Source organism: Truncatella angustata (genome assembly GCF_020726525.1).
Source record: "Truncatella angustata strain MPI-SDFR-AT-0073 chromosome Unknown BKA67scaffold_1, whole genome shotgun sequence".
Lineage (NCBI taxonomy): Eukaryota > Fungi > Ascomycota > Sordariomycetes > Amphisphaeriales > Sporocadaceae > Truncatella > Truncatella angustata.
In genome coordinates, this window is record NW_025763381.1 from 933,752 (window position 1) to 947,592 (window position 13,841).

Sequence of the window (13,841 nt, forward strand, 5' to 3'; positions counted from 1 at the left end):
TGGAGAATCCCTGACCACTATAGACGAGGAAATTGGAGGACATGCAAGCCGACCAGTCGGGAAACTAGTGAGTACCGCAGTATTCAGGTCTGCGTGAGGGTTGTCAGCATGCACGCTCACCGATCAGAGTCTCCTTTGTCACAAGAAGAATGTGGTCAATGCTTGTTTCCATGACTATGTTCCAAGTCGTTTGACTCCTCTTATTTCACAGGCTTTTGCTAAATACAAATCGAAAGAATAAAACAAAAACGAGAAACACCGTGCATGATTACAAGTCGTTCAAAAACGAATCCTACTTCAACATCATCACTGTGGTTTCCTGAGCTGGCCAATGTGGGTCTTATTTCGACCAGCCTCTCTTGTTCCAAATATCAAGCCTGACTCCCCAAGCTTTTGTTTTCAAGACAACAGTGGGTTGGCAAATTGCTCGAGGTGAGCGTTTAGTCGTCATCACCGACGCGGAGGGTACCCTCGTTTGACGCACCATTAGCCCAGAAACCCTCAATTGAAGGAGATGACGAGGTATTCCTGTCGTGGGTAGTGAGTAGCCAGAATCCGAAGACAGGCTTGGCGAGGACGTCCAGAACAGCGTAGGCGATAATCTCAGAGTCAACGCTGAGGATACGAGCGCCATCAGCGACACCCCAGATACTGGCATGGGTTAGCAACAGTTACCGAGCAAGATGGTGATGAGAAGATGACTTACATCGGGTAGATGGTCCAGAGGATGAGGGTAAATGCACCGATGGCCGAGTAGAAAGCCTTGGTCTTGCTGTCCTTGGTCGCAACAGTGCGTCTGCCGTTCTGAGCAAGCTGGTAGACGACGACCAAGTATGCGATACAAGCAATCGCGTACCATCCCCACTTCTGACCGCCGTGGCCACCGAAAGCAGCAAACAACCCAGTAAGAACCATGATGAGATCGGCGACAATGGCAATCAAAATGCTAGCACCATTGAGGCCGGCCAGAAGACTGAGATCCAGGAGCAACAGCGGGGTAGTGATGGACCACTAGGTCGATAATTAGTATGGTATTCATTGCAGTCACTGTGAAGTATGTTCAAGTAATAGTAGGGGCAATGCGACACTTGCATCGATGTATCTAGCCCAGAAGACCTGGCGGTGGACAATCTCTTCAACAATGGTCTGACCGGTCTGATCGAGGTGTGACTTGATGACGGTTGTCTGTTGACCAACGCCATCGCCAGTGGCCATGGCAAAGTAAGACAGGAAGGCGAAGGTGGTGATGAAAGCAGTCAAGACGTGGAAGAGACGCTTTTGCTTTGAGGGTGTTAGTGTCAACTGATTCTGGAAACACGTCACTGAGGTAAGCTTACGACTGGAACTCTGAAAGCCATTGCGTAGAAGGCCAACGATGACAAAGCCATGAGGACTACAACGACCCTGACATTTGGTATTAGCCATACACTCTTTCACCAATGTGCTCGAATCAACTAACCAGAGGGTCCTGCTGCCTGTGGCGTGGACATGCTCGTACGTAACATCGGGGAGTGTGGGAACGATGGTCGGCAGAGGTGTAACGGAAGCAGTCGCCGTCGGGACTGGTGGTGTTGCGAATGCAGTGCTCGTCTTAGCGAGGAGCTCGCCAACGAAGTCCTGGTCGAGATACATGTTGACTGGACTGGACTAAACTAAGACAATTTGATGATGGACTGAAGAACTATATCGAATGGATTGTCGTGTCGTTGTGCCAAAAGTATGTCGACGTTGCAACTAATTTTGCAATTGACATATTGGAGGGAAGGGAGGCAAAGTCGTTTTATTGAACGCTCTGCTTCGATGTAAGTTGATGGAGCGGCCAGCCATAGGTCGCGGCTACCCGTGGGCAAGCGTGAGCTTACAGAGTGGTGTCGTCACTAAGCTCCAGTACACATAGTATGTTGACGTTGCGGAGGCGTCTGATCCCTGTTGCATGTGGCTGCCTTGGTTGCTTGAGCTCCCGGCAACCATCACGATTGGCTGCGAGATGGAACCTCAGCACCAAGGCGGCAAGTCCAACACTGCGGGGTGCATTTCTCTGACATCAAGGTTCCTGTCGAACGGCCATCTTTCATGCCAGGAATGCCTACAAGCCTCGATTGGAGCTCGGAGAGCCTAGCAGGCTCCTGTGGCCTGTGTGGCTGACGACAAACTGTTGCCTCCGCAGGCCTGCTAACAAGGAAACGATCAGATCCTGGCTGTCGCGTATTTCGATCTTGTGACCTGCACTTGAAAGTTAGTTCGCGTTCGAGCCTTCATTTCCAGCCAATATGAAGCTGGAAGGTTCACCTCGTGCTTCTCGGCATGGCTAAAAATGCGATAAAATGTAACCAGCTTTTCCCAGCAGCCATGCACTACATCGGTCGGATCGCAGGCGGCTGCACCGGGTTTCAACTGCATCTGTTGAATCTGTTGTACGGGGTTACGGTGTCTCAGCAAAAAAGCACTAACCTATGTAATTGGGCCATCAGCGCTAGACCGGAGTAATCGTCAGCCCACAAGCGGAGCTCGGAGCTCGCATTGCTTGCGTGACGTTAGTACGTGAGCTTATAGAGGGCTGATTGGGCACTCGCTCCGAATGATTGTAATCATTATACCGTATACAGCTTATTTACTCACACTGCCTTCAGTTTGTAGCCAGAGGAATGAAATGATACATTGGGCATATGAGAGGCTTGAGGGAGCCTTTTGTGGCGCTCCAATTAGCTTTGGCGGGGCTTGTGACGACGTATATTATTGAGTTGGTCCGGAGTAGAATGACAAAGGAGCAAAGCTGTCATATCTTGGCGACAATATTCCATCTCCTGGCACATCCCATGCCGGCATGTTACGTTTCCCAATCGTGGTCCGAGAGGAACCAATTCACCGTACGATCGGCTCTCCACCGCTCAACGCATGACAATGGTTCCGTTTCTATCGCATTTGCACGATGTGCCCGCTTGTCTAGGTTTCCACGTACTGGCCTGGCCTATCATTCTATTCTGTGTGCGCTTCGACAATGTATCCATATACTTCCAAAACCGCTCTTGGGTCACTGTATAAATCAAGACCTGGAGCCTGTCCAGCCAACACACTGTGCATGGCTGCGTCCCGAGCGATGCTGTCGACGCCACTGAGCATCAGATTCCGCCCTTCAGAAAGCTGACTTGCTCTCTCATACGTGTCTCTGGCATCATACCCGCCTCGTACAGATCGAGCGCGGTGTTGATCATTGGCTTGCCTTCACGACTTCTGCAATTACAGCGCCAAGGAATGCGCCGTCTTCCATGGTCGTTGCTGCGCCTTAAGCCATGCGGTTGACCAAACCGTGCGCTGCATCTCCATGAGAACTACGTTCTTGTTGACGCTGCACCAGTCATCGCGAGGTCCTAATATTATGAGAGGCCATCTTGCCAGGCTTCCCGGCTCAATGAGCGAGATGACTTGTCGAATTCTCTGGTTAGTCAAATACTCTTGCTCGAGTGGCCTTTCAGAATCTCGCACTGGTATCTTCTCGACAGACGTAACTGGCCTCGGCCGATAGTGCGATAGAGATGTATTGAAATCGCGGCCACCACTAGTAAGATATCCGATTATGTAGCCCTTAGGACCAAGCCAAGTCTCCATGTTCCGTCTCTTGAAAAAGAAAGCCCAGATATGAGGCGTTTGACGTCGTATCATCTCATAAAGGTACATCAGTACGATGTGACCAGTTTTTTGTTGGGGCTCTGTGTACAGCATCTGAGAACAGATGACACCGGACCATTGAGTTAAGACCATCCGCTCCGATGAGAAGTCGAATTGTATCTCGGGCTGTTTACGCCTTTTATCGACACCATGTTCCTTGACTGACTGGTATGGTCAATATGAATACGACAGGGAAGTTGCTCAAAATTTGAGCACCGTTGGCTTTCGCTACAGAAACCAGACCGCCATACAGATGAGCTATGAAATAACGTTGACCGCATGAATATCAACTTGGTAGCAAATATATGATATTCGCCGGAGCACAACCACCATGGATGGCGAAGCTCTTCCACCACATTGTTGGCATTAGATTAACAGATCAAAACACCATCGCGCCTAAAATGGCTAAACTCATCGAAGCGAACCAGGTTTTCTCGAATTATCCTGTCAACGCGCCATTAGGTGTCATCTGTATTTCTGCCAATGGGTGTCCACAATACGATGCAACAAGGACCAAGACCTCGTCAGGAAGCAAGTATACAACGCTGGACCATACTCGATAGCCATTCACATCCGGTACCGGTTTCTTTACGTGCAAGGATCAACCACTCAGTAGGCCATTGCCGCTTAAGGCATGCGCATTGTCTGTTGATTCGGCCGCAGTTGAATCGCATACGGTGTGCGATCGAAAATCAAATATCGACGTAGCTTCGACATCACTGTTGACAGTTATCATACTATTAAACTTTTAATGCAGTCATCGTCATGCTCCTACTTGCGTTACTGATTTTCAACAACGAAATGCCCGCTGTTAATGCTTAAACCCTTCGATATCCCGCAAAGACTGACCGCCGCAAAAAGCACACAAGCTTTGGAATTTTGTGGTCTTGGATCTCAAATTATCATCATTAATTTCGAGATACGTATCATCGCATCACCTTGCTACTACGTTGGTTCTTTACGCTACTATCTTGGGCTAGTCAAAAAGCTTGGCGCTCGAGGTCTCCCAACTAATGTCTCAATCCAGCTGAATCGATTTTTAAGTCGTCGAGTCCAGAATCAACGGTCCCTAAGCGGATTGTTAGCATTGACGGCAAGCCAATAAACAAGCGCCTGTTAATGTGGCTCACCATGTAGACCAAGTTCCTATTCACGATCTTCCAGCTTCCATCAATCTGCCTAGCCCACGTATCCTCATACCGGCCGTTGGCATAAAGCACCTGGTTGTCGTCCACAACGGCTGGTCCAAGGTCGGGCACAAAGTAATGGCTGGCCTCGAAGTATGTCACCGAGATGGCGCTGCTCAGCGAGCAGATGTTGATGTACTGCGACCCATACCTGTGCTGCGTGCCCGCGAAGGTGTTGATTCCCGATGAGATGGACGCCGTGATGTTGGCGACGCCGTTTGAAACGCCGAGCGGCGCTGAGTAGTTTGCGCGCGCGTTGGGGGCAAACACCCTCGCCATAGCATCCCAGTTACGACCATCGATGGCGAAGACGTAGATAGCTAGAGTGTTGCGAATGGCTTCAGTGGAGATTGGGTCTGTGAGCGGCGATAGGGGAAGCAGGCTAGCCAACTGGAAAGTAGTGGCTGGCCCAGGGGAGATGTTGGGGCATCCTGAACTCGAAGATTGCTCCGTTGCGCGTGCCTCTGTCTTCGATACAGCGGCAGCGCTCTGGCTCAATCCGATAACAGTGGCGAGGAGTGTGAGGAGCTGCATTACGAAGGATGGTGGTGCGGGATGAGGATGAGGATGACGAAAAAGGCCAGAAAGGCGAGCTGCAGAAGATAACCGTCGGGATTATACACCGAAGCGAGGTTTGGGGCAGGAACCAATCACGCGTGATAACTATCGCTTGTGAAATTGTATTTAGATGACGGATGCAGGTTGCGCAAGGTTGTCGCTCCTATCATGCATGTCTATGTACGCGATACCAATTCAGGTATGCTCAGTGCAAGTTGCCTTCAGCCACATCAAACAGTTGCATTGACAATCGTCGTGGTGATCACAGCAATTGAGAGGCTAACTGTCCATTTGATGTCAGGCGTTTCCGTTTCCGCAAGGTCTCGTTACTCCTGGTAGCGACACAACCAAGTTGATTAAGCATTATAATAGTCTAGGTCAGCTAGATAGCATAGTCTAAATAGTATAGATAGTACTCCACTGGTAGTGATGCATTGCCAAGCAGCGAGGTGTTAAGAGGCGGGCCAATCCGGCGATCTCCACACGCATCGTGCTGTAACCTTGTCCCAAATATGCATAGTTTCAAGCCACATCACACCCAACATGCAGAAGCGAAATAGCAGCGAGACATTCTCACTATACTTTTGGAATCCCCTTAGCACTGCGTTCTGTCGCCATTGCCTATGGAATGGTCTGCATTCTCTCATTCCCTATTCTCCCTATCCGCAGCTGTCGCAACCGAAACGGCCTGCAGAGCTGTCACCGGCAACCTGGTCGAGACGTGATAGCCATTGAGTGATTTAAGCATGTGCTGTATATGTTTGAAGGATTCCTAACATGGGCTATTTCGCTTATTCCACGTGCAATATTCCCTGTTCAATGAGTGTTACAGACTCAAGCGTTATGCAGCATGGTTGTAGGTCGGATCCCGTTTGTTCTCCTCTTTTTGTGCTTTAACAGTATGAAGCACCCGTTGCACAATTTGGGGGCTTCTTTCGTTTCTGTACTACCATCCAAACTACTGTTGTCCCCGAGATGGACCTCGTAATCGAAGCGCGTCAGCTTGATTCGTCCACAACAACCACACCAATATTCGTTCCCATACTTCCCCAAGTTGGTCATTCGGTGTGTTGAGTGCAGCATTCATATATTGCGTCGTAAAGACTAACTCATACACTCATTAATAGGCACTCATATGGGTAGAGCTCACCCTATGTCTAAGTTTCGTGGCAGCACGGACATGGGTCCAATTTCATCATGTTAAGCGATTCTACATCAACGACTATCTCATTTTCTTTGCGCTTATATGCCACACTATCACGACGATTGTTTGTCAGGTACGTTGAATTTGTCCCAAGATTCGAACTTATATCATTCTCGTGCGCTTCAGTCATGGGTTCCCACAAAAAGCGCGGTGTTGCCTGCAAGCAAAAATTTCCTACGTCCGGCTTCATGGAAAACTTCTGCGAATTCGACCAATGCTTATTTACATCAAAGGTGGCAATGGTCTCCATGTACAAAACTCAGGAGATACAGTTCGATGTGAACGTGTTAGAACAGCTGCCAGGGCCCAGCGACCTAATCTACCTGCCGGTTTTCCAAACATATCAATTCGTGCTGATGTTTCTCTTCTTTCTGACGCTATGGTCAGTTAAGTTCTCATTGCTGTTCTTTTTCTGGAGGTTCTTCGAATCGGTCACAACTCGTGTCAGAACCTTCTGGTGGGCCATGATGGCTATTACGGCGTCCACGTTCATCGTCTCTGTGTGTCTACAAATGACAGCATGTGGCACCCCGCAGAACTTCGTGAAGCTTGGTGGGTGTTTAAGATATCCTATAGTGGTGCATCACTAACTTCCCACCTCAGGAGGTTGCGAGGAGAAACCTATCTACAAGTTCTTGTCAATACTTGTTTTCTATTTTTCAACCGGGGCTGACATTGGTGGTGATATCCTCGGTAAGCCCCTATGACTCCTTTATGTGTCCAAACAGATCATTAACAAACCCAGTTATGATTATTCCCTTTCCATTGCTGTATAAACTCAACGTCAACTCTCGCCAAAAGGCTGTCCTTGTGACATTGTTCCTATTGCCGGTAATACCGATATCTTTCGCCGTCCTTAAGCTGGTGTTCTGCTACCCGACCATGACATTCGTGGACGTCATAAAGTATCAGCTATTTGCTTTATTGGAAAACTCGACAGGTACGTCATGACTTCTTCTATTAAACTAGACCATTATTTAGCCCCAAGATATTGCGGGCCAATATGATGCTTATTCAGATTCGTCATTAGCAATTATGACCTCATGTCTCCCAATGCTTCGCCTCTTCACTACAACGTCACGCGACTCTACCAAACGCTCGTCAGCCCAGCGTGTGTATTATGGAGACACCTCGAAGTTCAGCAACAAGTCTGCGAAGGACAATTACCACGGTGCGATATTACTTGAAACCGTCGTCGAAAGTGAAAACGGAGTCGTCGTGGTTCGGAGAGGATCTGTCATTCAAGATTGGTAGAACTTAGAATGGATCTAAAATAATGGTGCTATAGGCTACTGGAAATTGTGCGAGGCGTAGGACGATATCAATACCACCGGCCCTTGCCCAATAAAGTTCTACAACAGGTTAACAATCATCATCAGATTAGCTTTCACCCGAAAGGCCGTGTTTTTGTTTTATTTTATTTTTTTACTATGTGTCTCCAGTTCACTTAAAGGAAGAAGCCGGTCGCAAACTCACATCATTGCTCTTAATGCAAGTTTCCAAGCTATTGTGGATACCAGCGTTACTAGCTCTGTATCACTAAAATCCTAAAGAACAAACGTCCGGCAAGCTTCTAGTCAGCTTAGCGAAGATCATAGCACGAAGATCATAGCCCTCATAGCACCGATAATATAGTCAAGGCCGTTGATTGATATGGACAGAGCATGCATCGACGCGCCTAGTCTGCGAGGTGTCTTTGGCACCGCGAGATTATTATTCTTCTTGCCCCCGGTAATTGAGAATCTCCTGTAGTAATCCATCGATGAAGTGGGCAATACGATGAAAGACACTGGCGCTGAAGCCGTGCAGCACTTGTTGCTTCTGAAGAACCTCGATTTTCTCGATTTTAGTAGCAGTACAGCACGTGTAGTGTGGGGTGAGATAGCTAGAGGCTCTTCAAAAGCGCTCCATTTTAAACCATGGGTATAACACTACCAAGATGCCCGCAGAAGCTCGAACGGCTTACATTGGATTACCAGGAGCAATCGAGGCATTTCCCAGGAGACATTGAGCAAATATTGGGCTCTCCGCGTGACCTTTCGATACCGCAAACACTTGTGGTTTCAAAAGGTGGTCTGGTGGGAGTGGAAGACGAAGACAATATATTGAGACTTGACTAAGCTCTTCAGATTCATTGGGATCCATGCGCGTCTTGATTAATCAGTACGGATGGCCAAGTCGTAAGCTTGAACAACGTGAATAGCTGACGAGACTGCGGATAATACAGATGACACGCGACAAGGACTCTTTCGGCGATTCTAGGTGGGCTGAACGTGTTTCAACGTTGGGATGATATGGTCCTTACCAAGACTAATGCCGAGCTAAAATAGGAAGAACAACGGCTGTTATAAATGTTCTCAGCGGCTGGCTTCATAGAGACACTAAAGAAAACCGAAGTTACAGAAAAACAAAGTTTCATATACTTAACGGCCTGGAAATGTCTGCTCGATATAATCTCGTTATACATGACAATCCTTGCCCCACATTATTCTGTGGTTTGGGGGGAAGTCTCTTCATGAACGAGTGAATCTAGAGGCCAATATTGTATCTTTTATAGATCCATCACCCCGACCAAAGCATCATGTCTAGCGGGCTTCTGAAAATTCAAGTAAGTGACCTCCATCCTTCATTTCATCCCCTAAACTTCTCCACTTGCGCCGGCAGATCCCTAGTGAGTCAATATGGGCTTACCATAACCCTGCCATGACAATGGTCGTTACAACAATCGTTCTGCCTACTTTTTTGCACCCATTAGATACTTCTCGTCACCACTGGCATTTGTTGTTACGTCGGGCGATTGGCTGGTTGCCAGGGGTTGTTGATGATGTTTCCCATAGCTAGTACCGCTCCTCTCTGAGCTTTCTCGCTGTGTTCGAAGTACGCAGCATGGAAAGTCCTCCTGTCGTTCTTCATTATGGCCTGCCTCATACCGACGCTGACATTTTGTGTTACACCCGGTGACATCCAAATCGGTTCTCCCTCCGACCACGCTCGCTCAAACTCCTTCTTGATCCCTTTGAGTATCCCCACCCATGCCATCCAACTGCAAAGAACTACTGCCGCGTCGATGCTGGTGTTTAGTCTCGTGTGCACGCCCATCCAGCGATATTTGCCCTTATAGAGAGATATCTGGTCCTCCGTGAAGTAATAAACCTGGGCGATAGAAGCGCATGCGACGTCCTCTAACATGAGAACGTTGAATTGAGTAGCAGGCAGGCCTCTGCGTTTGCAGCCATTGCAGGCCACGTATATCCGTCTTCCAGTGTTGCGCACAGGGGAACCGTTGCATACAGGCAAGGGCATGTCTATAGAGTCCATGGGACGGGTGACTTCCTGTATGTGCATCCTTGAAAACCCTTGGCAATAAGCAATTGCGATATGACTTTTCTCACTGTCGCAGACCCCGTACCAACTCGAGTAGACGCATCGCTCTTCCATGAGTATACACATTTCGGCGATCGTACGGTGAATAATTTTATGTGAGTGTTCCGCTCTTAAAGATCGTACGGCTGGTCGAGAATAAGAGGTTAATATATGTGGCAAGGAAAACAAACTCCATGCCAAAGACTTTTCCGCGCTGAAATTATATAGTTTCCCACGCAACGGTGATTATCAGGTAAGAGGGTACTAGGTGACGTGTATAACACCTCATCAGTGATTTACAATGTTGTGATGTTGCAAAGATGCTTTATTGCACCGACCAAACCAACAATTGCAATTTTTCGTGCTTTGAATCACCAATCTATCACTGAAGCCAGACCACTAGTGAATGACACAGGCCGGACCGCCGCTGCCTTGATTATATCTTCTTCCATGTTTGAGATATTTCACTCGGGTCAGATCACACGGCAATATGATAAGCACATACTAGGTAATGCCAGCTCACAAAATGACATGCTACACCCCAACTACTTAATGACAGATCTGACATGATGATCGAGTATCTGAAAACCGGTATAGAACTTCGAATCAGCTTAGATAGAGTGTGCTTTTGGCTCTTTGTAGTCAGCGATTGCGATCTATTATGTTGATATCTAAGCTTATCTAGTCGTCTCATTTATTCGTAGCTCTGAGTGACTATCACAAGAATGTGATAACAACGCAGAAGCTTATGGGACACTTGACTGCCCACCCACGGAATCACCCTTAAAATACGAGCAGACTTCGACTCTACATGCCATTGGTTCTTACGGAACACCTGATCTACAAAGTGTTCTGAGAACACAAATAAAGTCACCTATAGCTAAGATGCAAAGACGAAGATATCAGGTATAAATGGAGGTCAATTCAAATAGCTACATGCACATCGTGCTCGTTATGTACCTCATTCGAGGTCGGTTCGGGTATCGTCAGCTCCCACATGTGCTTGAGCTCCTTCGAAACCTAGAGCCGCCTGTTCTCTGAAGCCCCAAAATCCCACCGATCGCGCCATAAGTATTATAAGCCAGGTTCCCCCACACAGCCATGTACCCGTTGTGTACGTACGCACCAATTCGACTGCTATAGACGTTCGCCCACGCGTGCGATGATCACTTGGACCTTTTTTTCTTCGACTTCGATGGTGGGGTATCTTCCAAAATGCTGTCGATATCCATTATCTCGCATCCCTTTTTTAGCAAATCCCCAGCATTCTCGTTAACGTGAATAGCCCAGTGAAGTGCTTGAACTGATTCCACCGTCGTCATCGAGCCGGCGTCGTATGATTTGATTTCTTCCTCGGGGGGCAATTTGCCCTGCACCACATAGAGCAGGAAATCTGCTGGCATGAACAATCCCTGCTCGAAGATATTTTTGATGTACGGCAGGAAACCTTGCATGAATTCGTATATGATGTCGTCGTCCTGAGTTATGACGTACGTGGTGAGCGCTCGGACAAGAACTGTGGGAACGTAATCCACTGTTCCAAGCCTATCTTCGACATACACAAGTGCCCAGTGAAAACTCGCATCGAATCTTCTTGGAAGTCCGGTTGCCGCATCAGTGAAGGCTTTTGCAACATCCTGTCGGAGCTTGATGGTGAAGTCGTTTTTTTTCATCTGGCAGGGGTAGAGGAAACCAGGTACAGGTTCATCTGAGTAGGGCTGATCCACAGTTCCTCCAACCTCGATGTAACCGACTCTGAATTGAGTCCTAGGTGACTCTGTCGATGGAATTTCCTCGAGAGAGCCACCATATGTCAAGTATAATGTATTAGCATCGAATTGGGAGGCTAGCTCGTGGGACGTCGGAGCAGCGATAGGGCTGTCTTTCGAACTACCGCCGCTTAACTTCAGAACTCCTTTCTTTTTGTCCCTTTTGTCCTTTTTATCCTCTTTATCCTTTATGTCCTTTGTGCCCTTCTTGCCCATCTCGTCGATGTGATAGAGTATGATACTCGTGGATAGTAAATAGGAGAACGAGATATTTGTGGTGGGGAGGACAAACTCCCCTAGCCAAGTGTCCGGCAGAGTCGAATTTATACATTTTTCAGCACGAGGCTGATTGAATAACATAACGCAGTGCAATTCTAAAGATACGATTTCCTCCCACTCGCGAGATCACTACTTTATCACGGAGGCTGGTCTAGCAGTGAGTAACAAGAATTAAAATGCCGCTATAGGTATGGGAGACGCCTTTTCTAGCCCGGTAGAGAGAAAGCAAGGTCTGCTGTGACGGAGTTGCTTCATGATATCACCACCTCTTCCCACCTGTTCCTCTATACCGGAACGTGCGTTTCCTGTCTGCATCAGGTCTAAAAGTTGCAACCGAAACCAGTTATTTGGACTGTTTCATCTGACTGCGCCGCGGTCTACTCAGCTTGAAATGGTCTAGAACAAAAAGAACGCCGCATCACAACATGAATGATGTTGTCGCTCATACCGGTAACGGTCAGGTACACCAGAGCCGATCTACCCTCAACCTTCCATGGCGGACCAGGTATGATAGTCATGGACCGCCAGCCCCCCAAACCACAGCTCATGGGCCTTCCTCATCCTCAGCCCGTGCCCGCCCTCCAAACATCCCAGATCGGCCTCGAGCTTCTGCTTCCCCATGCCATGGTAGCTAATATGCCTGCCTTCCTCACTCGGAACGCACTCGACGGCAAGATAGATGCCCTCGCGCCTCCTGCGACAGCGCCAGCCGGCCTCAAGCGCGGCGCCGGCGACGTCCATGAGGACCTGGGGGGTATTGCGGTAGGTCATAAAGGTGGCGCCGTCGAGGACGGTCATCATGACGACGTCGAGGCGGTCGGTGGTGCCGGGGTACTGGAGGGTGTGGAGCCAGAAGGGCAGGTCGGCAGCGACGGGCAAGGGGGGCTGCTGGGCGGCGGCCCAGGACTTGAAGCCCTGCAGGCAGCCGACCCACTGCCGGATGTGCTCCGGCTGGTCGGCGCCGTGCCAGGTCGGCAGCTGCCAGGGTTCGATGTCCAGATGCAGGCCGCGGATGGGCAGATGGGCGTACACACGCTGGTATTCCTCGACCCAGCGCAAACGGGTCGTCACGCTCTGGTGGTGTGGGTTCTGAATCCAGCCGGCGTCGCCCATTAGGGCCTCGACGACAATGCCGCCGGGGATGGTACTGCTGTTGCACTTTCCTATGAAGGCGGCCAGGTCCTGGTGCGGGAGGTCTGGGTTGATGTGGACATGGACACGGTTGATGCGATTTCGCTGAGCGAAAGCAACAAATTGGTCGGTCTGGCCTTCATCACTGATAATGTCTCCAGTTTTCCAGATCCATGTGGCTCGGTTGACGTTAAGAGACATTTCGACATGAGTTATACACCAAAGATATCAAGACAGGCTCTCAGAGACTTGTGCAGATTTAAGAATGATTGCGCGGATCCACCACGAGCCCCCCCGCCAGCTAGGTCGAAGCTAGTTCGTGGTTATTGCAACATGTCGCGGAAAAGGCTTCAGAGTCGGAAATGAATTGAAAGGAATCAATCGACCACTGCATTGTCCTTTCGCTCTACCTATCTATAAATGGTCAGACGTCCTCGGCTACATGATCCCATGTCTTCCAGACGTCTTGTGCCCTCCCTTCTTCACTCATCAATCACTTCTTTCATCACACCCATCCTTCCTGCTGCCGTCCGCGACTTGCCCCTACATGGTTGCAAGCCAACACACCTAGTCTAGGTACCAGCCAAGGTTTCCTGTGGAAAGAGGCACCAATTGTCAAAGAAAAAAAGAATTCCAATCCTTGGGGATGGATGTTCCATGCTTCGCTACGCGGTAATGAATGGG

The 13,841-nt window shown here is 48.9% G+C and overlaps 9 protein-coding genes across 9 annotated transcripts; 2 read left to right on the top strand and 7 right to left on the bottom strand.

Annotated features, from left to right (window-relative positions):
- Positions 1-150: 150 nt before the first annotated feature.
- BKA67DRAFT_543742 (uncharacterized protein) lies at positions 151-1,792 on the bottom strand. The gene is made up of 5 exons (XM_046101207.1): positions 1,460-1,792; positions 1,338-1,404; positions 1,093-1,281; positions 707-1,011; positions 151-651 (listed from the first exon to the last, which is right to left on the bottom strand). Exons 1-5 carry the CDS (start codon positions 1,630-1,632, stop codon positions 441-443), a joined length of 945 nt encoding a protein of 314 aa, XP_045963293.1. The 5' UTR covers positions 1,633-1,792; the 3' UTR covers positions 151-440.
- Positions 1,793-1,864: 72 nt separating this feature from the next.
- On the bottom strand, positions 1,865-2,400 carry BKA67DRAFT_543744 (uncharacterized protein). Its single transcript, XM_046101208.1, has 2 exons — positions 2,290-2,400; positions 1,865-2,223 (listed from the first exon to the last, which is right to left on the bottom strand). Exons 1-2 carry the CDS (start codon positions 2,349-2,351, stop codon positions 1,971-1,973), a joined length of 315 nt encoding a protein of 104 aa, XP_045963294.1. The 5' UTR covers positions 2,352-2,400; the 3' UTR covers positions 1,865-1,970.
- Positions 2,401-2,722: 322 nt separating this feature from the next.
- BKA67DRAFT_543745 (uncharacterized protein) lies at positions 2,723-3,349 on the top strand. Its single transcript, XM_046101209.1, has one exon. The coding sequence runs from the start codon at positions 2,757-2,759 to the stop codon at positions 3,114-3,116; it is 360 nt and encodes a 119-aa protein (XP_045963295.1). The 5' UTR covers positions 2,723-2,756; the 3' UTR covers positions 3,117-3,349.
- BKA67DRAFT_652414 (uncharacterized protein) lies at positions 3,238-3,606 on the bottom strand (the record flags this gene model as incomplete). Its single annotated transcript, XM_046106163.1, has 1 exon — positions 3,238-3,606. The coding sequence occupies one exon, from the start codon at positions 3,604-3,606 to the stop codon at positions 3,238-3,240; it is 369 nt and encodes a 122-aa protein (XP_045963296.1).
- A 1,099-nt stretch (positions 3,607-4,705) lies between these two features.
- On the bottom strand, positions 4,706-5,387 carry BKA67DRAFT_529341 (uncharacterized protein; the record flags this gene model as incomplete). The annotated part of the gene is made up of 2 exons (XM_046099050.1): positions 4,706-4,735; positions 4,797-5,387. 2 exons carry the CDS (start codon positions 5,385-5,387, stop codon positions 4,706-4,708), a joined length of 621 nt encoding a protein of 206 aa, XP_045963297.1.
- Positions 5,388-6,261: 874 nt separating this feature from the next.
- BKA67DRAFT_640476 (uncharacterized protein) lies at positions 6,262-7,869 on the top strand (the record flags this gene model as incomplete). The annotated part of the gene is made up of 7 exons (XM_046105759.1): positions 6,262-6,267; positions 6,312-6,476; positions 6,539-6,688; positions 6,849-7,167; positions 7,219-7,308; positions 7,361-7,555; positions 7,634-7,869. 7 exons carry the CDS (start codon positions 6,262-6,264, stop codon positions 7,867-7,869), a joined length of 1,161 nt encoding a protein of 386 aa, XP_045963298.1.
- Positions 7,870-9,399: 1,530 nt separating this feature from the next.
- Positions 9,400-10,065, bottom strand: BKA67DRAFT_529343 (uncharacterized protein; the record flags this gene model as incomplete). The annotated part of the gene is made up of 1 exon (XM_046099051.1): positions 9,400-10,065. One exon carries the CDS (start codon positions 10,063-10,065, stop codon positions 9,400-9,402), a length of 666 nt encoding a protein of 221 aa, XP_045963299.1.
- Positions 10,066-11,138: 1,073 nt separating this feature from the next.
- On the bottom strand, positions 11,139-11,963 carry BKA67DRAFT_685744 (uncharacterized protein; the record flags this gene model as incomplete). Its single annotated transcript, XM_046109010.1, has 1 exon — positions 11,139-11,963. The coding sequence occupies one exon, from the start codon at positions 11,961-11,963 to the stop codon at positions 11,145-11,147; it is 819 nt and encodes a 272-aa protein (XP_045963300.1). The 3' UTR covers positions 11,139-11,144.
- Positions 11,964-12,114: 151 nt separating this feature from the next.
- Positions 12,115-13,395, bottom strand: BKA67DRAFT_543752 (uncharacterized protein). Its single transcript, XM_046101210.1, has one exon. It carries the CDS (start codon positions 13,356-13,358, stop codon positions 12,510-12,512), a length of 849 nt encoding a protein of 282 aa, XP_045963301.1. The 5' UTR covers positions 13,359-13,395; the 3' UTR covers positions 12,115-12,509.
- Between the last annotated feature and the right edge of the window lie 446 nt (positions 13,396-13,841).